The following is a 27,963-nucleotide window of genomic DNA, read 5'->3' as shown; positions in this document are numbered from 1 at the left end:
GCCCCCCCCGCCCCACTCCCCGTCCCCGTCCCCGTCCCCGTCCCGCCCCGTCCCGGCGGCGCCTCCCGCAGCCGCCGCCGCTTCCACTCCTGCGCACTGGGCGCGCCCCGGGGCCGGGGCCGGGGCCGGGGCCGGGGCCGGGGCCGGGGCCGGTCCGAGGGCGGTCCGCGGGCGGGGCCGGGGCAGCGGCGGGCGGCCAATTGCGGTGCCCCGGGGAGCGGCTCCGGCGGGGCGGCCGCCCGCGCTCGCGGCGAGGATGGAGGCAGAGGGACGGGTCCCGGGGCCGCCGCCGCCGCTCCCCCCTGCCGGGGGAGGGAGCGGGAGCGGGAGCGGGGCCGGGGCTGAGCTCCCCGCCAGCACCCCCGGCGCCGCCCGGGTGCCGCTGCTGGGCGCCCCCGCCGAGGTGCTGGAGTTGGACGACGAGGAGGACGACCTGGAGGTGTTCAGCAAGGTACGGCGGGACCGGGACGGCACGGGACGGGGCGGGAGAGAAGGGGAGGGGAGGCGAGGCCCGGCTGCGCACGGCAGCTCCGCTCCGCTCCCCGCGGCGGCCCTGCCGGCATCGGGCGGGTCCCGGCTCCCTCCTTCCCTCCCTCCGTCCGTCTGTCCGTCTGTCCGGCCGTCAGCGCGGGCAGGGCTGATTGCTGGTTGTGATGAATCTCATGAAGGGTGGTGAGGCTGCCACGTGTAAGGGCTCTCATTTTGTGCTGGTTTGGTCAAGACAGGGCTTTAACTCTCGCCCTCTCAGCCGCTAGAGAAGGGAGCCTGCGATGGATGCGTTTGCCCTGTCACGGCTGTGTAAAATGTCCCGTAAGGATGTACAGAGAGCTGAGGTGGAAAAAATGTATAGGGCAGCTGTGGCCCCATCCACTTGCTGAGACTTCTGCCTGTTGGGTACCAGAATGTATGACGATGGAAAGAAATAGTAAATATTTTTCCTATTTGAAAATGCGACAGCAAACATTTTTATTAGGACCAAGTGTAATATGAACTAAGTGTATATTTTCTATTTTTGTGTAAAAAAGATACTTCTTTGTACGTGTGAATAAAAAACCACATTGGAATAAAAGCCTTATTCTTAGGAGCTATGTATTTAAACTGTGACTGCAATAAAATTCTTGAAATTCATGCATTTTAACACCACAGGTATCTATTAGGTAATTTAATAATCTGTAACATACAAGAGGTCAGGCTAAACTTCACTAAGTTATCAGTGTTTTTCTAAAGCATAACTAGGGTTTAGCCAAATCATATTTTCTGGAAAAGTATCAGTCTTGATCTGATCTGAAGATTTGCTGAACTTGCAGACAAAACCAATGTTAAATATAACTTCAGTTGTATCTTACCTTGAATCCTTTTGCGTTTACGAGGTAAGCTCAGGCAGTTCTGCATGCAGGTGTCAGTGCCTATCAATACAACATATCAACATGCTTGCTTGTCAAGGGTGAAGGTCCTTGAGAATAAAAAATAAAAACAAGTATGGATGATATGAGATACTGCTGCTCTATGGGAAATATCTATATCCTTAAATTACTGCCACCTAGATTCATGCAAAAATATTTCTTGCTTATATTAAATTTTAACTACTGTTAATGTTAGCTACTAATAAAAGATTTACTGCATGCAAAATAACCTATTTCTGCGAACAAGAAAATGTGTCAAACTGTGTTAAAGCTCCAGTGTTCTTTCCAAATCTTAGACACATACATTTAGTGGTTATATGTTGGCCAGAAATTCAGTTTGTTTTCAGCTACAGCTTGAGCGCTGATCTTTTGAGAGGTTGAAAACCTGTGAGGGTGATTTGGGGTTGCATCCTCTGCTTGTGTTCTGTATGTTAAAGGGAAACTGACAAGCTAAATGTAGCATCAGACTTATTTTTGTAAAACTGATTTTTCCATAATGTGCTGTTCCAAGACCACCCTGTATTAAATTGTATTTTAATGGAGTGTCTCACATCACTGTCTTTAAGGTCGCCAGCATTAGCAAGGCCCAATGGGATGCAGCGGCAGTGCAGTGCTCAGTGCCTGACACTGACTTCATTTTTCTAAGTTTAGTCAGTGAAATGGACCAGCTACCAAAATGGTGAAAAATGAGGTTCTTAAAAATTGTCAGCCTCAATACTGTAAGTTATTACTCAAGTTGTAAAGGCAAAGCTTTTATTGTATGAAAATTCATAGACATTTAACCTGATAGTGTCATAAACCACTGGCCCAATATCCGGCGACATACCTCAAATATTACAGACTAGCATTTTATTCGGCAGCCCTGATAAAGCATTTCATAATGTAACGTGCATTTCACTTTATCCCAGTTTCTGTTACCATGGAAAAAGTTCTGAGGTCGTTTTAGCAGAGACAGCCTCTCAGGGTTGAATGATGAGTCACACGAATGCAGTGTTTGCAGCCTGCTTTCTTCCATGGGTTTCAAAGTACAGTACCACATGTACTGCACTCCAGTAATCCTTGTGTTCCTTGCTGGTGGTACCTTGACATGACATTGACAAAGCTGTCAGTGATTTGGTTAATACTTAAAATGTTAAGCAGCCCTCCTTTCAAAACTCGGTTTTACAATGCTTGTCTCCCTTCCATGATTACAGAAAACTTAATTCATGGTGTTTGTAGAAAAGATGTACATGCCACCACAGAATTGCTACTTTTTTCAGAACAAGTTGATCAAGGATTTAAGCTGGTTTCAAAGGTTTCGTCTCTTCTGCCAGTAGTTCAAGGGCATGGAAGGGAGGAGGGGGTTGGTAGGCACATGGAGTCGTGGAAGGTGTGGGAAAGTGCCTCCTTATCAAGGGCAAAGCCTTGACTTTCTTCGCATAGATAAAGAGGAAAGAAGTTTATAAAAAAAAGTTTTAAAAAACAAGAGCTGGAAGAATCATCTGTTTTTCCCCTGCCATACAACTTCCACCGTCAACAGTATGCACACAAAAACAGGACCAACCCCAAAATTACAGCTGTGTAGAAAACAGAAAATTATCTAATTTTTTTTTTTTTTTTTAACTGTGTTCCCCTGTGATGGCATCAGACATGTCAGCAAACTTCAAGAACTGCTGGAAATAAACCTGAAGTATCGTGATGATAGAGAAACAGATGCTTGTTTAAACCTTACATGTATTCACTGACGTGCAGACAACACAGAAACCATACTACAACAAAACAGAAGTCCTGCTTACTCTGTGGATTTTTATTGTCAGTGTTTTATTTCATAAGCTATGTATTTTTTAGGCCTCTCATATAAAAGCATGCTTTCAGGAGCCTGCCTGTATAGAACAACTTTTAGTAGCAACCTAGAAAGAGGAAGGAAATATTAAGATAGTAATGGCCCATAGGAAATTAGAAGATATGAAACACATTTGCCTTGATCCAGTTTAGGCTTTGCAGTATCATTATTCCTCAAGTGTATGGCCATCCAAGTCCCTTACATGCTCACACGCATTTTTCTCTCCCTGGGAATTTCCCATTGTCTCAGCACTGTGAATCACATGGCCTGCCCTGAACTCGCACGTTTGGAAAGCAGTTTCATTCTTCATGGGGAGCACGGGCAGCTAGTGCTGGTGAGCCATGAAAACACAGCTTTTCTATTCATCCTCCACCACTGCCGGCGGTGCAGACTACGTACCAATACAGAAATTGTGGGTTGGAACAGGCTGAGTAAAATATATAACGTGACTGGCAGGCATACAAGGAAGCAGCTCTGTAATATTTAAAGCATTGTCTTTAACCTTTCTTCTTGGCTTTGTTTCCCTGGTCAAAGAACTGTACATGCGTGATGGGAGGAGATCTGGTACATGAGTGATTTCAGTGCATGGTTCACGACAGAGGTTTCTACTCCCTGTGTGTGAGAGTACATTGAAAAATCCAAAGGAGGGAGCTGGCAGTGTATGATGATGAGGTTAAAGACTGGAAAAGAGTGAGAGGGGAGAACATAGCCCAGAGGCAGCTTTGGTTTGGTTAAATCCAAAGGAGAAAGTTTTTCCATCCTCAGTGACACCAGTCTTGCACTCCTCAGTCCCACATGGCAATACCTGGCTCCAGCTTGCGTGGCCTCACACATTTCCACTCCTGACATTTCACCAGTTTTCTCTTCAGCAGCATCCCTTTTCTGCATGCTCCATAGCCAGCAAGGCACTAGGAAGGACCTTTTTTTACCACTCTGGGATTCTCTTGCAAGAGAGGAGCCAGTTTCATGAGCAGGCTGCCCGGAGAAGCCGTGCATGCCCCATCCCTGGAGGTGTTCGAGGCCAGGCTGGTTGGGCCAAGGGGAATCCGATCCAGTGGGCAGCGTCCCTGTGCAGGGCAAGGTGTTGGAACTGGGTGGTCTTTAGGGTCCCTTCCAACCCAAGCTGTTCCGTGTTGCTGATTCACAGGCTTGGACGAGCAAGCAATTGGTTTTACTGTGGCATAAAGCAGATAGAAAGGTAGCTCAGGCGAGCTCCCAGTGCCAAGGGCAGCGTAGAAGTCCTGTGTAGGATGGCAGCGCAGCGTGGGGCTCCTGGCAGTGTGGTTGCTCATTTGCCTGATGATCTCATTCAGAAATTCTGATTTAAATAGCCAGTTTTTACCCAGTTTTGTGTATAAGCTTAAGTTTATGAAAAGAGAAAGCAACTTTCCAAAAACACCGAGAAATATTGAAGCTTGTTATTAATTGAAATACTTCATTGCATTGGATATGTTAGAAAAGCTATATTAAATGTCTGATATTTACAATATGATTATTGATTTTAATTGCTTTCATTTATTTTTAATAATTTATTAAATTATTATGCTGTTTTCTGAGTTAGTGAATTTAATTAAATTAATAAATTAAGCAGTAATTTTGTACTGCATTCTTACTTAGCTTTTCTTTTTTTAAAAGATTAAATTTACATCTCTGTAAAAGTTTCCCATTTGAAATTCTATTTTAAAATATATGCAAACTCGGATACCCAATTCCAGTAAAAATTCTGATGTAGATTTTGTTTTGTTTCTTAAAATCGTACTTTCTTATCCACCCTGTTCAACATACTAGAGATAATTCAAGCATGATGAGTCCTGAGTAACTGGCTTCTAACCATTATAATAAAGCTGGTAATCATACTACACAAATACTAGATGCTTGTAATCATAACTAATTTAAGCATTCACAGGCAATTTCTCTTTCTAACTATGCATAAAGGTCTAGTCAAATGGTAGCATTTTGCTTTCATCAGTTAAAGAATAAGTCTCACTCTTATTTCTTACGTCCTTACTGAAGTGAATAGATAATAGATTTGCCACATATCATATAATTCTTTCATCTTGCCGTTACAGCATCTGAGACATGTTTGTGTGTGCGTAAATATGTTTCAATATGAATGTTCTTATGTCTTATATGCAGGATACATCATTGGCTGAAGCAAACTCATTCAGTCCTTCAATGACAATATCCCCCTCATCTATGATAAACCAGTATAAATTTGAAGATGAACCAGAATTAAGAGATCTCTTCATTACTGTCGATGATCCTGAAAGCCACATTACAGCCATTGAAACATTCATTACATACAGAGTAATCACAAAGGTAAGCATCTATTCAGTGGCTTACACTGGTAACAATATTTTCTCTCTTCTTTTGAACCATTCTTTGGGATATTACTAAGTTGAAATCATAGTCTGATTTTGCTATGAGTTGTAGAGCACTAAAATGGTATGAAACTGGAAGTTTTTAAAAAAAATCAGTAAAGTCTACAGACGTTATGTACATAGATTTTTTTATACTGAGAAAATAGCTGGTATTCCTTCAATGGCAAATTCAGTTCTATATGGAAATAAATATTTTCTGTTGTGATCTTCGACATGAATATGAAACAGCAGAGCCACTGATTTTGTTTGAAGACACTGTGTTAGCCAACGTATTATATGACTTTTGGATCACTTGCAGGCCTTTTGCTTTGCATGAAAAGACTTGCTGCTACAAAGTCTTTCAGCTCCATTCTTTCGTAATTGCAATGCCCACTGCGATGGGGAAGTTTGTTTCCCATCAACAGTCGCATATGATTTCTGGGAAACTGCCACAATTCTCAAATGAAAAAAAAAGTAATATTAGGAAACAACATAGTGTATTTTTAGCTGTCCTGAATGCAAATTATTCACTGGAAATAAGGAAGAAAGTGTTGTGAGACCAGACAGATCATTTGGGATTACCAGCAAATATTCTGCAGGCTGTGTTTTGAGAATTACTGTGTTAATTTATTTTACTTTGAGTTCTTTTTAAAAGATTCATTTAAAACCAAATTTTCAAATGGGAATTATTCATCTTTAAATAAGAGAAGTTATCAATTCCTCATAAAATATTTAAAGAGTAGGAAGAGAGCTATCTTCATTAGGTTGCTAGCAATAATTTTCACTTTATGCATCTTTTTGTAGACAAAAGAACATTTTTTCTGCAGGCAAATATGGAAGGGCTGTAAGGTGGATTGCTTTTCCTTTTTTATCTCTTCCATCCTTTCTTATCATATTTAATTTGAAGTGCTGGTTGTTGATGATAAAGTAATGTCATTCCTCCCACATAACTTGAAAAAAATTTATTCAGTCCTCAAAAATGTTTAGATTGGTAAAGTGTGTTTTGAGTTTTTTAGAATTTACTTGCATTGCATTATAAATCTCCGTGCAACAACAAACGCTAAACAGCATGCATCACTCTGATGTAAACATGAGCTCTTTGTAGCTTGATTCTAGAAGATAGAGTGGTGATAAAATAAATCTCATGGTTTGACAATTTCACAATGCTGTAATAAGCATTTTTACAAGCATTAAAGGTTTGTTGGCAAGCTCTGACAAAGGGCTACAGAACTGGAGTTGATGATGGAGTAGCAGAATCCATTAAACAGCACAGGAAATGTTACTTCTATGATGTGCTGAAGTTTTCACGTTCTGAATGTGAGGATTGTTGACTGGCATCAGCAGGCCCCAAGGACGTATGTCAGCTATTTCTAGCTTTTTCAGAATGCTAAAAAATGGACTTTCCTCACTCATTGATTTCAGATCATTTCAGAAGAAGTGCCCTAAGGGTAATCAACATAACTATGATTGCTAAAAGGGACATGGCACAGTAAAGTAATGATTGAAATCTTCTGAAAACACTGCTAGGGTGATTATTTTAGGTCACTCTGCTGTTTAGTTTTTCTTTTGTTGTTGATGTTGTTTCAAAGTAGAACTTGGATTTGTTGCTAAAATTGCATGTGTTCTATTTCATTAAGAGATTGATCGTCGTGCATTAAAAAACAGCAAGCAAATAGCAAGGGCAAAATAGAATCACGTATGCAGTTTTCTTCAAAATCTAAAACAATATCATTATTTTTTCACAGTATTCTCACTTTCTGGTCGTGTTTTTTATCTCCATGGTTTTCAGACATCTCGTGGTGAATTTGACTCCTGTGAATATGAAGTTCGAAGACGGTATCAGGATTTCCTTTGGTTGAAGAGCAAACTCGAAGAAGCACATCCAACACTAATTATTCCTGTTCGTTTGTTAAACCTTATGTTATTTTTATTCATTTATAAGATGACCCCAGTTTTAAACAGAGCTGCTTGAAGGCTTTCTTGTGTTTCTGAACTCTCATGAGCATCAAACTAACCTTTTAGTAGCTTTCTATGTATGTATATAAGCGATAATTAAAAATTCTGTAATTCACTTATCTTTGAAATTGTGCCATTTGCAGTAATTTATTTCCCCTTTCTTAATTGTACTTGTATCCTGCTATACTATCGGCTACAAATACCAGTATATACCGCTGTTAAATATGATAGTTTTGTAGCAGTTTGCTTTTACATGGTGAATTTTACAAGCTGTATCTATGTTTCTATGTTTTCAGTAAGTAGAGGAACTGTTATAATATCCCTAATATTTTGCAAGTTATACAATACACTTTTTTCTTTTTTTTTTTAGCCATTGCCTGAAAAATTCATAATGAAAGGAATGGTGGAACGATTTAGCGATGAATTCATTGAGACTCGAAGAAAAGCTTTACATAAATTTTTGAACCGCATTGCTGATCATCCAACTTTAACTTTTAATGAAGACTTCAAAATTTTTCTTACTGCACAAGCCTGGGTAAAATGGCTTTATTTTTATCTACAGTTATATGAAACCACGTCTTGTGTTAGTAGAGTGTATCAGGAGTCTCCCTAGTTCAGTATTCAATAGCATCCTCCCACAGCTTGTTACAGAAGTGTCAGAAGAAGGTGTGGAATTTATGGAATATTCGTCCCCCGAGATAACCTTTTCTTCTGTGCATTTGGTAATCTTGCGTGTGGCCATAAATATTGCTGTACCTGCCAAAGCAGTTTTTGTTGCTGCGTTTTGGATTTTTGTGGCACAATATTTCAACTCTGCATGCTTTCTATTATACACATAAGCTTCAAAGATTATATGAAAAGTAGTAATTTAAATGAATTACAGTTTTGGCATAGCACTTGTCTTTTTCATCTGATTTTTTTTTTTTTTTAAGTTATACCGGTCTCATAAAAGAAAAATATATCCTTTGTATTTCCTGTGGTATTTTTGCAAGATGTTGCCACTTGAAGATCAGAGTTTTGTACTCAGAAAGCCTGCCTCTGAACTTTAGCAAAGGCTATTCTATCAACATGTAAAAATAGTTACAGAAAATCGCTGGCTTATTTCTTCCAGTAGGAACATTGTTTGCTTTTCTCAATGAGTTCTTTCTGCAATCATTACCTCTGCTTTCCTGTTCACAAGGCTAAATTGCAATCTAGTCAACTCTAAGAAACGAAAGGGTAAAGGTTTTCTGCCATTTTTAATCATTCTTTGTGAGAGCATGACGCACAGCATGTTTATGTTTGTCCAGAAAGGCTTAGTTAATAAATGCATGTGACGGTTATGGTTCTGACACTGGTCTAATAATTTTAGAGTGAGATTTATCCACTAAAAAGACATCTGAATTGCTTTTTTTTTTTTTTTTTTTTTTCCACAGAGGTCTATGAATATAGTTTTGTTTTGAAACAAAACAGAAAGCTTTTAACCACATATTGTTTTTAAAGAATTTAAAAATATATGTGCAAGTAAACTCAGCATGTTCTGTTTTTTAGGAACTCTCCTCACACAAGAAGCAGGGCCCTGGTTTGCTGAGCAGAATGGGACAGACTGTAAGAGCTGTAGCATCCTCAGTAAGAGGAGGAGTTAAAAATCGTCCTGAAATGTTTACAGAAATGAATGATTATATGGAAACATTTAGTCAGAAAATAAATGTACTGGACAAAATAGCTCATAGAATCTACAAGGAAGAAAGGGGTAAGTAGAAAACAAATATCTTTTTATGGATTTAAGAAATTAATATACTGGAAAACAACTTGTTGTAAACAGTACATTCATTTTCATTATGCCAAGCAAAATACTTCTTTCCAGCAAGCAGGGAAAAAGGGAAGATTTGTATTTATGCGGTGCTTTTCATAATGGTCATTGTTCTGGCAGATCTTCAAGTTAACTTGAATAGCTTGGTAATAGGGAAAGTTTTAACATGTCATTGACCTACCCAGTAAGGAGCTTAAAAAGAAGAAAACATAACAAGTGGGGCTGTCATTTTATTGTGGTTATTGGAGATCTGCATGACCTTTTGTTTTGTACTTTGAGTGGAATGTAGAGTTAGTTTTTTTCTCCTGTCTTGTCCTGGCATAATGCCACACAGATTCCAGATCTCTAAATGTCTTCTTCAGTTTTATTCCGCACCTTTTTTATGTATTGGCCAAGTAGATTATTTTTAAGAGCTTTGCTGTGGGCCATGGTTTCTGCCATGGGAATCTGTGCCTGTTAGAGTTTTCTTGAGAAGGATGACCTCAGCTCATATTTTTCATCAGTAACAGCAGTTTACACACCTACTTGAAACTCTAAATTATTAACTTTCTGAGCTTGACCCTGATCTCAGACTAGGTCTGTTTACAATTTCTACTGGTCAGCACTTGAGAAATGTTATTGTATATATAATATAATTTGAAGTGCTACACTTTGTTCTGTAGTAACCAAGACCTTGTGCTTTAGTGTGCAGTACCACATCTCAGTGTGTCCTCACTAAGCTGGAGGGGTCTAATAAAAGGAGAATAAATGTTGCTGAAAAGGGTTCCTTTTTTTATAGTTCATTCCAGTGGAAATATCTGGCTGAGGTTCTTAGGTTCAAGTCATCAATGACAAAATATTTCTTGGAACACCTTATGAATTTTGACATGTTCCCAAGTGCTGCTGGATGTATCTTCTTTCTAGATTTTCCAGATAGCAATAGGCAGAACACTAGTGTGCAAGGCTGCACTGCTGGGGACGTGACCTGTTGATAACTGAGAACATTCAGAAAATAGTCCTGCTTGTAATTGCCTAACATGAGAGTCTTAATTACATTATCCATGGAGAGTTTTTTTGTCAAAGTGATCTCAAAGTAAATATTGATTTCTTCATGGCACAAAACTGTTTGGCAACTTTTGTTGGACATTTCTTCATTATAAACTCAATTGTGATAAAATTATGTTTTCAATAAATGGAAACGTGTTCTCAGTACCATCCTGTGAACATCTTCCAGGTCATAACCAGCCTTGCCAAATTAAGTACTGCCAAACAGCAGTACCTTATTCTTTCTTCCCCGTATCAGCACTTGGCTCAGAGACATAAGAGAAGCAATTTTTAGGATACCTATCTGTTTAGAGTAATACAAGTTTCTGAAGAAGATAACACCTGCAGAACTGGAATGAACTTAGGTATGCACCTTTGAGAACATACTAAGCAAATATTAAACATTAGTCCTAGTTTCTTGCTGCATTCACAGGAAATATGAGGTTGCAATTTGTATCGCTTAGACACCTGTTAGTGAACAAACAACTAACCTGTGTATATGTTCCTGTTAAGAGTATTTTAATGAAATGAAGGAATACGGCCCCATCCACACACTTTGGTCAGCATCAGAAGAAGATATAGCAGACTCCCTAAAAGGCATCGCCAGCTGCATTGACAAGTGTTGCAAGGCTACAGAGAAACGAATGGCAGGGCTCTCGGAAAATCTGCTACCGATCTTACATGAGTATGTTCTCTACAGTGAAATTCTGATGGTAAGGCTTCCTTTAGGATTTCTTATGGCAGTATATGAAGTTTGGCTTAGGACACTGACAAACTCTAGAAGCGAGTTTGTAACTGATGAAAATGATTTTGCTGTCATTAACTGCCCTTAGTAAACCTGCACTACACAGGATCGCTGTCCATCAGCAGAGAATCCAGTTTGTCCTGTTTCCCTTGTTAATCAGGCTAGAGGCACCCCTTTCAGATGAGAAAGGCTTGCTAGTTTTGTGTGGCATGGATCCACTCGTGGTAGTAGTGCAGAAGAGTTTGGATTTTGCCCTCTGAAGAGAGCTCTGTGTTGTAGCAGAGGCTGGAACACAGAAAGGCTCGAGGAACAGCAGTTCAGAAAGACCTCTGCTGACACTGGTGAAATACGGACTCATCTAGTAACAGATTGTGAGGGGGAGGAGGACTGGAGAGGTTCTTTCCTTTTCTGGGAGATGTTCCTAAGTTATGTTTTCTTTTTCTAGAAAAGCAGGAAACTTCCAGTCCCTGTGTCATTATATAAGCAAGTTTTAGTCTGCCATAAGCTGATGCTCTCAGTTCCCTTCACCTATGTAATTTTCTTACACTTGGAGAGAATGTAAAAAATCTGACCTGACAATCAGCATAATTCAAAAACTGACTTCAGCATGTCATCATTCCCACTCTGCTGCCTTCAGAAAGCAGGAATGTCTGCAAACAAGCCTTTGTCTAGGATTTGCCATGCCTGTGCAATCTGCCGTATCCATTTTTGTGTCTCTGCTGGTAGTCCTGCTCATACTGCAGTGGCTTCTGAGCAGGGGCTGAGTGTGCTACAGGTCTTGTGTAGAGCAAGACCCAAGTTCACTTGGCCAGCATAGGCCTTTGTTGGCACGGTGCACAGCATTGCCCGTTTCTCCAAATGGCTTAGCAACTGAAAGGTTAAAGAACTACTGTGTCACTACGCTGGTCACTACAGTGACCACTGTCTTTAAAACAAATTTCACTAAAAGAGAGACCATACAAAATGTCCTGTATCTCACAGGCCTCAGTATTTAAATGTACATGGAGGCAGACGGAGATAGGCATTACTTTGCTTAAAGGTATGAAGAGAGTACTATCTTGGCAAATTGCAGTATTTCCTCCCCTCCCCCAGTTCCAATCTTGTTTTTCGGAACTTGTACATCTGTTAGCTGTGAGCCATCCCATCCCTCATGTTTTTGAAGAGACACTGCCTTCTAGTTTGCAGTTTGGCTCACCCTTTCACAGGTGCTTGCTTCTGTGTGTAGCACAGAGAGATTTGTCTGCACAAACCACAGAATGACTTCCTGGCTCTTAATGCACATGTTGCGAGTTGCTGTTACTCACTGCTGGTTTCTTTTTTTTTTTCTTTTCCTTTTTTGTTTTTGTTTTGTTTTGTTTTTCTTAGTTGCAGTTGCCTTGATGCAACACTTGCAATGCAGGATTAAGCTGCCACAAGGTCCTGTGCAAAGGAAAATCTTCCTCCAGTAGCTCAGTCCTCTTAAACTACTGCTCTTTTCCTTACATTCAACGTGTTTTTTTTCCTACAACTTAGTTCCCTCTCACAGTACGGAGAGGGGACTACTAATCATACTCAAAATACAATGAAGGAAGTCACACACCAGTAAAACCTGCTTTCTAGGGTACCTCATCACAGGCACCTTTGTGTGTTGCTGCAGGAAGCTAACGTGCAAACATGCAGAAGTTGTGGTCAGTACAACTGTGATTAGTCCTTGTATTTTTGGGAGTTTAGCCTTAAACTGAGGAAAGAGATAAATTCATAGTTAAATAATTATGTCTAGACGGGCTCCTTTCTAACTGACTCACAGTGGAGACAACAAATCTAGAGAGTGTAACTGTCCTGTTGTGCTTCAGGGTACAAACTGCAGCTCTAAATTGGTTATGGGTCCGCATACAATTATTTGATGGCTTTGTGGCAGGGTAGTATTAATTATTATACAAATTACAAAAGTATAACAATATGTATATAAAACATAGTCCATTTGTTTGACATTGGAATTCAGCACTTGCTTATAATTGCAACACGTTAATGTTAAAATTATTGTTTTTATCTTGTAACTTAAGAAATATTTGTGATAAAAGTTGGCATATGGTCAATAAAATAGTTTTAAAAGAGGCAAAAGGAATAATAAAAAAGATTAATAAAAATAATAATAAAAAATAATAATAAATAAATAAATAAATAAATAAAAAATAATAAAGATTAATAAAAATAATAATAAAAAAGCTGTGAAAGACAGCTTTTCTAAACATAATTGTTTTACTTCCGTGCTTACAGCTAAACATTTTCTATATTTATTGAAACAGAAGATATTCTAAGCTATTGAAAGGTAGATTTATGCGTTAGCATGTAATGCTAAAGTAGTACTCAGAGTTGTCCCAAGTCGAGTTTGCCAATTTTTTCTAGTGTATATATGTTCAAAAGGAAACATGAAACATTATTTTAAAGTTCACCTACTGCTTTTTTATGTCGTGCTTGTTAAAGCGACAAGATATCAGAGAGAACTCAGTCAAATAAGACAGATAGAAAAGGTAGAGCTGCTTAGGCCCTGTGCTGTTTCAACATGCCCTGTGCTAGAAGTAAATTCTGAAAATCTTTTTTGTATATGCAGAAGAAGCAGTAAAACCAGTTGTGGCACAGCAAAGTAAAAGGAGGTTTTGACATTTGCAATTACGTATGTCCTGCTTCTGATTATTTTTTTAAAGGACTAATGCCTTGTAACATTTCTGTGAGATAAGCGCACCTGAGTATGCTTTTACAGATGAGAAAACTAAGGCAAAGAGAAATTTATAAGACTTGCTCATGGTCACATAGCAAATGAACATCAGAAATGGAAATTTAATCTGTTACACCATTCCTGTTTTGTAGTCTAACAAGTAACATTTCCTCCCCTTTCTAATTATTTTTTGGCATTATGCTAAAAATATAATACCTGTAAGACAGTTTTAGGGGAGGAAATAATTACATATACTGAAAATAGGCACACATATCAATGTCATTGCATCTATTATTTTTATGATAATTTTATCTGATGTTACTGAACTACAGTTGGTGCTTGCAGAATAATATTGGTTAAAGTCACAATTTCAATAATACCTTGTATACCATTCTTAGTCAGTTATTCTAATTTGTATTGTAGCTTTTCCTCAAGTAAGATACTTTTGATTTCACAAACTCATGTTGCTTTTTTAAAATGAATATATTGTAGGTTGAGTTACTAGTAAGTTAACTGCTGCTGCAGTTTTTCTCATACAATTAGCAATGATACCGTGTATGGCAGATTCTTGTGGCATTGCTTTTGGATTTACCAAGATTCTAGAAAAATCACATAAGATAAAAGGTAGGTATTGAAATATGAGTCCTTACTACCCAATTTTATTTTTTTTTAAAGAAAAGTACTTATATCATGCCAAAATTCTTGAATTGTTTCATTCTCTGATCTTAATTTATTAAATTTCAAAATTGTCTGATGGTTTTCTGAATACATGGCTAAAATTTAGTGTGCTTTATTTATTTATTTATTTATTATTTTTTATTTTAAGGGTGTTTTGAAAAGGAGAGACCACATTCAAAGTGAGCTTGATTCCAAAATTGATGCTTTATCCAATAAAAAGGCAGACAAGGATCTGGTGAGTATGTCTCTGTACAGAATGCTGAAATATTCTAGGCCTTACTCTAACTGCAAGAGATGAATCCCCTGAAGAAAGCGTGTCCTGTGAAGCCATGCTCTGTAACTGTATAGTGTCTCTGTATGTCCCATACTTTCTCTAAAAAAAGTTCGTTCTTTGTTCTTTGCAGCTGTGCATGCTAGGCAGAGGCAACGATGAGAAACATGCAACACATCAGTGGGTAGGCAGCTGTAGCAAAGGATTGGTAATAATGGGCATCCACGGATCATGTTTTGTCAATACAGGCAGTGCTGTGGTGTATTTTTAACATTTCTCTTTACATCCCCATTGGGAGTTAAGAGAAAGTAAGACTTGCTGCAGCGCTCTCATAGCTGCTGCTCTGTTGACAAAGGAAAGGAAGAGGAGGTAGAACGAGCAAAGCAATTAGACATATTTAAAATGAAAAGCTCTCAATCTTGCTCCTTCAAGTTTCTGTCTTATTTGGTTATTTTTTAGGATGTTTTTTTTTTTTTTTTACTATCATTCGGATGTCTTAATTCTGGAGCAGTCAGACCATACCTGTAGTAACTCATGGAAGCAGGCATCCTGAAAGCCACCAGTGAAGTTCAGTGGGATGAATAAAGGAATTTTGGGATAAATTTGCACGACCTCAGTGCTGGCCTGCCCACTGTTGCCACTGGCTCACTTGTGGCCTCAGCCTGCTCCTGTGCAATGGTGGCACTTTTTCTGCACTGCTCCATTACCAGCTGTGCAGCTTAGAGCTGTGGTGGAGAGCAGAACTGGCATTTTTAAAATTTTTTAATAGTTGAGCTCTACAGCCTAAATAATGTCCTTTTAGCATAGTGTTAACACCAAGCATTATACAGTGTAAATAATATATAAAAATGACTAGATAATAATTACTGCAACTTTCTGGTATATCGATGGAGAAAGTCCTTGACATTTCAGACATTTTTTATTAGGGTTGTTGTAATTAGCTTTCATGTAAAGATGAGCTGTTTAGGTAGTTTTTGGCAGCTGAAGTGCATATTTTCATTTGATTTCTTGTCAGTTAACCGAATAAATAAGAATATATTACCACTATCTAAATTGTGATGTCTACTGTGTATTTCATAATTTGTCTCTGTGTACTGCAGTGGGACAGTCAGTAAATACGTCTATTTTTTAATTTTTTTTCTCCTGAAGCAGAAATTCTGTTTACTTGAATTTTTCTACCTTTTTGCTCTCTTATCTGTTTTTCGGCTTCCTCAGCTGCTTCTCCTGTCTTTAGTTTAGGGATAACGTTTAAAGCTCTTACAAAATGCGAGGAGGCAGAGGAGCCCCCATGCTAGGAGCTGGGGCACGGAGGACAGGTCTTGGTCCTCTGCCAGCTGCAGCTACCAGCAAGGCCAGCATATTTCCATGCTGCCTGCTCCTCGCCCAGCCCACCGTGTCTCCCCAGCAGCCCCAGCTGTGGTGTCCCCGGCCCCAGGTTTGCCTCCTGGCTGTCCTGCCTGCACCGTCATGAAGGACTTGGTGGGTGCAGGCCACATCTGTAAACCTGAAAGGTGAGGAGGGGGCAGCCTCTGAGCAACACGGAGAGTGGAGGGGGAGGGAGTGTTGGGGCTCGCAGGGTTTCCCTGGCCCAGGGTAGCAGGGATGTTCAGGGCCATCGCTGCAGCCAGGAACCAGCCGGCAGGGGTCAGAGAGATCGCCGGCTGCCAGGAGAACCACATCTGCTCTTTGCTCCCCCAGGTTTATAGGGAATGTCACATAAATGGTGACTGAAATACAGTTTCTCTTGGAAATAAATGAACATGTTATATAACACTAATTTCACATTTATAGGAATAAGCAAAGACCATCTTCCAGCAAACCTTTACTTAAATATTTCTAGTCTCAGCCTATCTATATCTGTCTACACACTGGACAATTGATTGCTAAGTGAGGTCTCACCACGGCTGTATCATAGACAGGTCTATTAGTTGTATGTGAAAGCACAGTATATACTAAGAATTTGTTTTGCCAAAAGAGTGTCACAGGTCACCGTTTAAGTTATTTGTACACAGCTAGTTAGATCAACTTTGCAACATTGCATCCCTTTTATCAGTACTTCCCACTTGTATGGTTTGTTGGCAACTTGCTAAAAACAACTGCATTTGCACAGAATGACTCAGTGATGAATGGCAATTTCATACAACTTGTAGAGCAGCTGGTCTTGCTGCTGTTCACCGTAGGGAAGGGACATTGCCTGGCAGGACACGGCCTTTTCAGAAAGTATGTCTGGTATAATCTCATGGAGTCCTCAGACAAGGTGCACGCACTCCGTTTTCTTCAGCTGTTACAGACAGAAAGGAATAATTTTTTCCTTTAGCATTTATTGATCATACCATGTTGATATATTGACAGTGTTTTCTCCATAAGGAGGTTTGTCCTTGCTTCCAGTAAACCTGGTCTTTTCTGAATTTCCTTGTTACAGCTCTGGTAAAAGCCTGTAGATCACACGATTACTTAGGTGTTCAGACCTTTGCTTTATCTTTCCAGCCTCTCTGTTTCTCAATTATTTCAAAAAATGCTGTTGCTGAGACCTCAATTCTCCTTGCAGACTCAAGAGAGCAGCAACACGAATATCTGTTAGTCTAATCATAAAATCCTGTCCTCTGTAATTGAGTGGTGGCTACATCCTGAAGACTTTTCTTAATTAGAAGTTGAAGGCTTTTTGTATTAATGATAGTTTGGCCACGGAGAGTGGTGTACTGCTATTTTTAACTGTTCAGGTAACTTTTAACTGTTTTCTGCATCTGCTTTTACTATGTTTTAATTTTTATTACATCTTGAACTATTTTGCTAACATTTGTAACCCGACTGATTTCAGAATGATAGGAGATTGGAAAAAAGCCTGAACCTGAAGTACTGTTATTGGAACTGGTGCCAAATGCTGAGTTTGGCTTTATTTTCACATTTCTATTCCTAGGCATACCTTATGTAGCTTCTAATGATCTCACAGACGTCAGATTGAACTTGTCAGTGCAATCTAGTAGCCAGAAATTCTGCTGACAATGAGTGGCATGAATTCTAATCTTATCTGAAGTACATTTCCACCACAGATAAGGAACCTTAGACTGTCATTAGAGCTGATAAAAGGCTGTGAGATCTTCAGCACTGGTCACAGCAAACATTAAATGATTTAACAAACAGGTGGTTATACAACAGGAGAATGCAAAACATTTTCAAGGTCAGTGCAGCTGAAACAGGCTGGAATCATGAATTAAACCTCATGAGATGTAATGTCCATTGGCTGGGGAAAAAAAAACAAAAACGTTTTGGAGCCGTGCTTCTCCCACCAGGCTTTTAGAACCAGCTGCTTGTAGTGCTTTTAAAAAGCCAAACATTGGCCTTCTGCACCAAGCTTTAGGCAGCACAGAAGGCAGTCATTCAGACAGGCACCAGATAGGCGTTAATGCTGACTTACGATTCTAGTATTCAGGCTTGGAATGAAGAAAAGCAGTGCTGAATCTATCACATTCTGAATAGATAATTTCAACTCCAGGCTGAACAGGGTTAGTACCACCAAACTGTAGGATTAATGCATGTAGTAGATTAAAAGTCATGCTGGTTTGCATAGTGAGATACTGTAAAGTGTTGTGTGACTTACCGGGTAGTTCGGCTTTTGGGCCAAGTTCCTCTGGCTACAAGTCGCCCTGTGCATGTCCAGTAGTGCTGTGCCCTGGCAGTGTCTAGCTTACACCTTCTGGCCAGCTGTATGACGTCTGGTGAACATCATGCTGTCCTGCAGGAACCACTGATGTAAGATTTTATTCATCACACTAGCTGCCTCAGTGAGATCAGTGTAAGAAAATGGATTCAGGACCATATTTAATTGGTAGGATAAATTGTAACAACGTACACCTCGTAAATCAGGAACACACTGGGTGGATGTGTTCGTTCAGAGACCAGGGCATTCTTTGATTTCTGCTGTCATGTCAGCTGAAGAAGATGGTATTAATATTTCTTATCAGCTGTGAAAAAGTAGATCTTAGACCTTTCTAGTCGAGATGAAGAAGTGTGGCATAACGCTGTCTTTAGACCCTAGGTCCAACCCTCGCCTTGATACAACACACAGTTTCTTTGGGGCATTAGAGGGTGATGTTTAAACTGCGTATCCAGGTAGGGATGTAGAACAGTCTGCCTGTCCACATCACATCATGGCTACACCGTGGAAGAAATTCGAAGTTCCTGGAAAAGGCAAGACAAAAACAAACTGTAAAATAAATGTCTTAAAGATATAAAGAACAAGATAAGGGGAGGACGCTGCTCCAGGACTTTGAAATCAGAGACATTCTGACAACAGAAGCATGTTGTCTAGCTCATTTTCAAATAAGAACTTTTTTTCTTGCAAAAGCAGAAAAAATGATTCAACTCACCATCTTACTCTAAATCAGCTACAAATATTCACTATTTTCAGTATTCTATGTGCATTTATTTTTATAGTGTTAGAAGGAAAGGCAATTAACTTGGGACATGACCAAGATACCTAATCCAGCTGTGTGTAATGTCTTTAGAGGTAATTCCTCCATGTTTAAACTTTGGATTAACCTTTTCATATCAAATACACTGTTGGTAGTTGATGAAATTACACTTGTCCCTAGTTTGATTACTAATCTGTCTAGATAATAGAACTTGGGTTTTTCAGTAAAGTAGAAATAATATTTTTTTTCATTTTGTTCTCGAATAATATCCAGTATTTTGTGAATCTAAATGTGTAGCAAGTAAAATCAGTTTAGAAATAAAGTCCAACTAAAAATGTGTATTCATCTCTGTATTGTGGAATGTGGGAAAAAATCCATTCAGATGAAATTCCTTTCATTTTTCCCATTCTGTGGCTACTTGGAGAGGTGAAGGACTCCACTTTGTCAAACTTTGAATTTGCATCTGTGGTTTGGAAATTAATTATCTTATGTTTTCACTTGACCTTTTGTTCTTGGAAGGGTTGTTTTTGGCAGAAGCAGTACCTCTTGTTATAGTGTGGCCCAGAGTCAGCAGTCAGTAGATCCCAGACAGTGGATTCCCAGAAGGTTATACAAACTGACTGACTTCAGAGTGATCTTGGTGACAATTTTATGCTGACTATATGGAGTGTGAACAGGATTTCTGCTGGGCATTGCATAGTGGAAATGTACACAAGCATGAGTTACTTGGTTAAAGCATATGTGGCTCTTCTTGGCTTCAGGGACACACAAGAAACATTTATGAGCTGTCATCCTTCCTTGATACCTCCATAAATTTTAAGGATTGGTCTCAGATTCTGTCACTGATTCAGACAGTGTTGCTTAGTTTATTTCTGATTCCTGCAGCACTTGCAGCTGTGGCACTGGAATGGTGCCCTTCGTGCATGGCTTAAGCTGGAAGCTGCAGATTGTACCCTTCCATATCCTGCTCTGAAGTCTGACATTTCTGCATTCTGTGAATAGCCTAAGCATCCCCTGAAAATCCTGTAAAAGACTTGGAAGTTAATACCAATGACAGCACCAGCTCTGCAGAACTGATGAGGAGCTATCCAACTTTACAGAGTTGCTATATGAAGAAAAAACAATTTGCCTGATAGCAGAGTACAAGGAAGAAAAGGACGATGTATGGTACCTGAGTTGCAATAGAAACAGTGTAAGGATCAGCTTTTCCTGATTGCTGTTGGTTATTGGTGGCATTTATGCCTGACTTCCCTAGGGTTGTCACAGTCTCTGTGCAGTCCCAAGGCACTGAATCGCGCTGTAGCTGCAGAAGATTTACTTCATTCTGCAATTGGGTGCCAGCCAGAACCAACAGAGCTGATTAACAAATAACAATAGGTACAAAATTACTGAGAGGACTAGAAGACTCATTAAAGAGGGGCCCTCTATCTACTTACTGATTCCCATTAGCTGAAATTCACTTTGGGCATCTCCAGCAATTAGAAGAAAATAATGTCTGCATAGTAGCTGCCCTCAAGGTTTTTGATCCTGGATCCCTGTGAAGGAGTTCCTGCTCTGCAGAAATCCTGTTTTAATTTCTTTCTCTACTTCTGTATTTCTGCCTTCCTCACATGGTCACACAGAGGTTAGTTCCACAATAAAAAATTGCAAGTTGACAGGCAAGAAATCAGAAAGTTTGTGTGTGTGATTTCTGCTGTTTCCCCCATTCTGATTTTCCCTGAGGTCATCAAAGGTTCTGTCAGGGTTTTCTCAGTTTTTCTGTCCAAATCTAATTTGTATAGTTGATTCTGCTCCAGTAAAGCCTTTTAAGTTTCCTTTTTTTAATGAATTACTGTCAAGTGCAAGTAAAGAGGTGCCACAGTCTGTAACTTCGCAGTCAATAAAAATATTTTCAGCAACACTTTAGTTACCATCTGGAATTTCTGCTATTAATATTTCAGAAATTGTACTGAGCTATTCATTAAGAACATAATTTAAAATTTATCCGTGGGAACGGATGTACTAATTGTAATACCAACCTTGGTTCTGCAGTTCTGTTCATCTTACTGCACTATGATCATTTGTTTTCAATCACATTTGAAATCATGACTCTACTAATTTTTATTTTTTTTTTATGTTTACAATTCATATTTAGTTCTCAGAAGAGATTGGGAAACTTGAAGACAAAGTAGAATGTGCCAATAATGCTCTGAAAGCAGACTGGGACAGGTGGAAGCAAAATATGCAGTGTGATATGAGATTGGCATTCGGTAATATGGCTGACAATAATCTCCATTATTATGAAGAGGTAAAACCCTTTCTCATAGCATTTTTTTTTCATTAATTATTTCAGTGGAGAAATCAATGCACTGTATCTAAAAAAGACATTTGCATCTTCGTTTGAACTTGTGTTAACTTCAGAATAAGTTTTTGTGGGCAGAAGGAGGCAGTTATCCCTAATTTGACATGTTTTAAGTAAAATGTATTTTATTTGTGCCCAAGTGGTTGATCCTGAGTTCATCATCGACAGAGGGCAGTCTTGTTTTACTAACCACAAGAATTTGGAAGATATTTTTTGATTCAATGTCAGCTGCTATATTTTCAGCCTTTTGCTGTAACTGCACGAAGAAGCCCCAACATTTTACAATGATTTTGAATGAGGAAAACATTTAAATGTAATTGCTTTTCAAACAGCACATTCAGAAAGTTATTTCGCTAAGGGATTGTCGTTCATAAAATAATCAAAATTTACTGCAATAAAGAGTATCAATACAATTTTGAGCTGTCAGTACAAAAAGCTTATTACACATTTTTATAAGATACACAGATGTATGCAGTTACTATATTATTTTTTTTTATAACTGAAACTTAATACTTTGGGAAGAAAGAAAAATGGCTGAGATAAAATTTTAATTTCAACTCAAATGCCATAGCTAACATCATTGGTAAGAATTCCAAGAAATATATACTAAGCAGTAGAACTTGAAAACATTTAACAAGATCTCTTTAAGTATTCTGTGAAATTTCTTCATAGGAAACATGTTGATTGAAGTGCTTATTTTGAAAATATCCCATAGATCTGGAGTTTTTTTAAAGAACTTCTCCTTATATTGGAAAAAGGAGTACAGTTAGCTATCTATTAATCATAAATCAGTATTCTTCACAGATACACATTGATATCTGTAACTTCAAATCCCATATTCTGAACTTTTTATGGCTTGAGTATTAGCCTCAGTGTAAAATCAGTGTCCTGATTTTAGAAATCATTTTGTCAGAACATAATTGAAAAGACAGAGCTCATGATCATCAAGTCTAATTAATTAGCATGCAGCCTGTGAGATGCACGGACATTGACAATCTGTTGTTACATGTAAAGATCAAAATATTTTCTGAAATCAGGCAGCAAACTTTTGGCATCCTCTCACATTTTCTTCAGTTGCTGCTGATCTCTGGCTTCTATATCATGAATATGTATGTTAAATCAATGCTAAATATACTGGAATGTTTTGTTCATGAATGATTAGCTAAATTAAAACACAAAAATCATTCTTTCTATCTTTGTCCTGCCTAAAACTGCTTTTTGCTGAATTAGAATTTTAATTCAGACTGCCAAATCTCATAGTATACATGAAATTACTATCGTTAAGTCACAAACTGCAAAAAATGGTTCAAGTATTTTTGTAACTACTAGTGTTGGTTTTTTTTTAAATAGCCTCGGAAATACTGGACAAGTTGGTTTATATTGAAACATTATTCTTTGTTGGTGCTTTTCTTACATACTGAAATCTGCATAAAATATGTTTGCTGTTATGCGTTGATAGATCTAAAATTTAGAAAAAAATACCTTATTGGATTGGTGCATTGGTTTTAATAATAGTAAACATTATGCTAACTTGTTTGAAATGCGAGTGCTTATCATTTTGTTGTTGGTTTTAACAGAAACATTTTATTTTAATACTGACATTCAAGAGATTTCTGTAAAGTTAATACTCAGTTTGGGAGTTTAAATCTAACGTGCATTTTTTTTGGAGACCTGTGGTTACTAACAATGGTTAATTATTGAAGAAGTGATTACAGTCAGAAGCCCTTATATTACAAACTATAGGTGTTGCACTCCTGAAAACAGCAGAAAAAGAAACACTAGCATCTGCTTTCCCTGTTTAGAAGTGAAACCTCTGAAAGGGATTCTCATAATCCGTAGCATCAGAATGCAGTTTTTATGCTTTCCATAAAAAACAAAATCCTACCTTAAACACAATCTTCTGAGTAAGAATTGTTCCTTTGTTTCTACAGCTGTGGTATCACCAATCCCTTTCTGTCTCTCAGTGCTTCAGTAACAAAGGCACTAATTAATGCCCAGTGCTCCAAATTTATAGGTGCTCTTATGCAGACCCATGAGAATGATGTCTTTCCTGGGATAATGTGCAAGCTGTGTTATAATACATTTGAATATGATGCCATTTTGGTACCCAGTTACCACGACTGACCAATCTCTTAGAATTCCTGTAGTTGGTCTCAAGAGTTCATAAAGTTCTTTACTGCCTGTCCTTTTCTTCCAGAAAAGAGTTGAAAAATGTTTTACTCTCCCTGTATTCAAACTTGAGGCCAGTAACATACTGTATTAAAAATGACTGTAAGTGCATTGCTAAAACAGGGAGGATTTTCTGAAATAATATGAAAAGGTTTTAATTTAAAAAGAAAGTCAGGACTTTACTCCAGTTTCTGAAGAAAACAGCATCATTTTGTTTGCCTTACAGAGAAGAGTTCTTCAATGAAGCATGTGTTGGTGCTGTACCATTTATTTTACTGCTTTTTCCCATGCCTTAGGTATGACACAACTGTCTGAAGTAGCACAGCTCAGTTCAGAAGAGATGCTATCTTCTGAATGGTTGAAATCACAAACTGTCCACAGGGTGGAGCATACAGCTGAGAAAGCTGCGTGTCACCGGGAGTCACAGAATCACAGTCTTTGCATTAAGTTAGGTATAGATATTCTGCAGCTTCCTAAGGATAAAGCATTGCTAAAACCAAAACAAGATACAAAGGAGTAGTTGTTGTTATTTAGCTAGGGTGTCTGAAGTCTTCCTGGTTCATACAAGTCACCAATCCAGGCAACCAGGAATGCTGAACTTTGGCTTCAGAGAGCAAGAGTGATTAAACATTTACTACATTTTCCCTTTTTTTTCCCCCTCATGTTTACCATAGTCTTCAGGATATTTACATCAAAAAAACAAAACAAAACAAACAAACAAAAACAAAACAAACAAACAAAAAAAAAACATTTACTTTTCTCAGCAAATAACTTCGTTAACATATTCTATTCAGAAAAAAAACAAATATGGTTTGTGGGGATAGGACAAGGGACAAGGGGCAATGGCTGCAAGTTAGAGCACAGGAAGTTCCGCACTGACATGTGGAAGAACTTCTTCACAGTGAGGGTGACGGAGCACTGGAACAGGCTGCCCAGGGAGGCTGTGGAGTCTCCTTCTCTGGAGATATTCAAGGCCTGTCTGGACGCCTACTTGGGCAGCCTGCTCTGAGGAACCTGCTTTGGCAGGGGGGTTGGACCTGATGATCTTTCGAGGTCCCTTCCAACCCCTACAGTTCTGTGATTCTGTGATCTGAACAAGTGGGTTTTGCAGCACAATCCAAATACCAGTCAGATCTTGTAAATCCAGGAAATATACCAGAGTTTGGTTTTCCATTGCTTATAAAGTACTCTAGTAACTGCAGGAAGATTGTGGGTTATGTTTTTGTTTGTTTGTTTGTTTTCATAATGTGGAATGATATTTAATTCATTTCGGCATTGAAAGAACATGTTTTTCCTTGTGCAAGGATGCACCTTCTTTTAATGTGTAGCCTCTAATTTTGTTTTTGCCATGTCAAACTAATCCTGTTTAAACCTTTGCAGATTAATCTGATATAAAGCTAAACTTATCTTTGATAGGGTAGTGAGATTCTTATCGGCATTGACACGGCTTACTCTTTTCCAGAAACATACATTTCTTGATTTTCTTAACTATTCCAAGCCTAATTTGGTTCGTTCCTGTGATCTACATTGTCATGCAGGCATAAATTGATCCAATAAATTCATTAGGTCAAAACAATACTCCTTCCCCACTGGAGTAACTTCCCTCTAACTCCAAAGCCTATATGTATCTGTCTAGTATAAGCTGTAGAAAAATAGATGAGATTTGTTGTTTACCCTGGAGGCCTCTGTTGTGATGCATTTAACGAGTCATTTGGTTGTGTACCAAAGTCAGCTGCTTATGCATGTTGATCACATCCTACCATAGGAATTTAGGAATTCCCTACCCAGGAATTTAGTTAACAAACTTCATGTGATTTTCAAAAGCTCCCACATGGCTGAGCCAGTTTGTCTCTGTGAATGTTGTTTCAAAGCCTGGCTCCATCTTTGAACCCTCAATCATTTCAACCATAGACATTTATTTTACATACTTTCATGAAGGCTTTAATGTTCTGTTTTTGTTTCTTTCTTTGTTTTTGTTTTGTTTTGTTGTTGTTTTGTGTTTATTTATTATTATACTAGGAATCAGCATTTTTCTATTTCTGTTGACTCCAGTTTTTGTTTCCTTGCACCCAGACACTATGAAAGTGATCTTTGTCTCTCTCACACATGGAAGACTACATTTTCAGATTCTTCTCTAGGAAATATTGTCATAAAAGGTATTTTTAAGGTATCAACCATGGAAAATTAGGAAACTGGAACAGAAACACACATGGCATGTGACACATTGCTTCTGTTATCATCCCTACTACATGTTCTATTTTTATATCTCCTTTTTAGTATGATATGCAATTGTAGTATACGGAAACCTCTCACTGCTATTTCTAAAAATGGTGTTGCAGAACAGATGTGTGACCTGCAGTAGTAGGCAGACTATTTTAGGTAAAGTAGCCTTATTTAAGCACTTGCTTTTTTCATTTTGTATATTTAGGTTTCGTTATGTCTTCTGTGGGGCTTTTACAAGTAATTGGATTATGAATTTCAATCCTATGCATGCACATTTAATTTCCTGCATTTGATTTTCTTTCTTTTTTTTTTTTTTTTTTCCTTTCTGTCTCTTTGTGAAAGCTGGCTGATCCTCTGTTCAGATCTCCATTTTTACCCTCACAGGAGAACCAAGTAAAATCATTCTGTAATAATGCTGAAGTATACATCACTAACAAAATGTCATTTATGCAGTTCATGCTTCACAATATAAAAAGCTTGAGCCTAAGGCACAGAGACCTAGTTTTGTCTTGGTATGGTTAATTATAAAACTTGTCAGCTGTAGCAGCACTGTGATGTCTGCCAGTGAAATGAGCCACTATTTCTCTTACATTTTGGAAAGTATGTTTTGGTTACATAAATTAGGATAAATAAAAACCAAGTAACTTGTATACCTGAGAAAATGCTCTGCATCTTTGTCTGGAAAGGCTTTAGTAGATTATATTTATCTGGGTAAGCAACATAGTGTGACTGCATTTTAAGACATGCATTTTGGATCAGTGTTGCAGAGATAATAGACAGCCATTTTTATATTCCAGCCAGTATATATGATATATATATATATATATAATTCAAATTACTGAAATTACAGAATGGCAAGACATGAAGTTACATGGTATAAATTAAGCTGTGGTTCAGAAAAAAATGTCATTCAACAACAAAAGACTGTTCAATGTAAAATTATTGCATAAGTTTAGCTGTACTGTTTGTTGACAGACTTAAAATGGCAGAAACCTGGTACTTCGGTAAGAAACATCAGCAAACCATAGTGATAGGCTAGCCATGATTCTCAAGAATACTCTATGATTTATATAGGTTTGCCAAGATGCCAACACTAATTTAAACCAAACTGAACCAAAGTCATATATTTTTATTTATTTAATTTTGTTTTTGTTTTTTTCCTTTTACTGACTACAGTGTTGGTGCTTCAAATCAAAACAATAGCTTATACAGTTATGAATACGTTTTTCCATTAGGAGAGAAACATTTGTTGTAAAGACGACAGTCTCCCCCCAGCCTCCTGCCTTTCTTGTCCCATTTCTTTCTCATTACTCAGGGCGGAAAGGAATTATCTGTGTGTTTAGAAAAAAATGTTTTAATTTAACTTGGAAAGAATTGAGTATACTACAGGAATCCATAGAGATTATGCAGAAACTGTGCCTGACTGTGCTTTCTGTTTGGAGGAGATCTTTGCCTGTAACTAAAGGGAGAGATTAAAGAAGGGCATAATTAATGTTAGCATCTCCCGTGATAACACATACAATTACGATGCTCACACTGTGTGCTTGTCATTATGGAAAAGTGACCTTTACAGCTCACTCAGCATGTTGGCTAACATTTTGCATATCACTGAGCTGCCTAGGAAACCATATTTTGCTCTTACCGTAGTCCCACAGAAACAGCTTGTGACAATGCATATGTATTCTGCTATTTTTTTTTCTTCTTTTTCTCCTTGGCTACCAGTTCTACAGAAATCTGTCTGCTATATTAATATGTATCTGTGTTCTTTTTTAAGTGCCTTGCTACATGGGAGTCCTTCTTAGCATCTCAAACGGTGGATCGTCACGGAGAAGAAGATTCTGAAGACAGGCCTTGAGTAGTATCTCTGCTTGATCTCTACCTTTCCATGCAGTTTCTCCCAACCAAAGAAGTGCTTTATATGAGATCAGATATATTGTTAAATATAACTGTTAAAATCAGTGAAACGCAGGAAACCAGCTTATTGAAAACTCAGGTATTCTAGTCCTGAAACACATTTTGGAACATGCTATATATTGCTTTATATTGCTTAGTTGTGATTTTACATATTTTTAT

General features: G+C 38.4%; 1 protein-coding gene across 1 annotated transcript; it reads left to right on the top strand.

Annotated features, from left to right (window-relative positions):
- The first annotated feature begins 202 nt into the window (after positions 1-202).
- Positions 203-27,963, top strand: SNX7 (sorting nexin 7). The gene is made up of 9 exons (XM_084291483.1): positions 203-451; positions 5,362-5,544; positions 7,375-7,485; positions 7,912-8,076; positions 9,072-9,273; positions 10,870-11,069; positions 14,623-14,709; positions 21,292-21,444; positions 27,665-27,963. Exons 1-9 carry the CDS (start codon positions 257-259, stop codon positions 27,743-27,745), a joined length of 1,377 nt encoding a protein of 458 aa, XP_084147609.1. The 5' UTR covers positions 203-256; the 3' UTR covers positions 27,746-27,963.

Source organism: Netta rufina (genome assembly GCF_964035555.1).
Source record: "Netta rufina genome assembly, chromosome: 8".
Lineage (NCBI taxonomy): Eukaryota > Metazoa > Chordata > Aves > Anseriformes > Anatidae > Netta > Netta rufina.
Note: the sequence above shows the minus strand (reverse complement) of the source record. Positions and strands in the feature narration are given on the sequence as shown.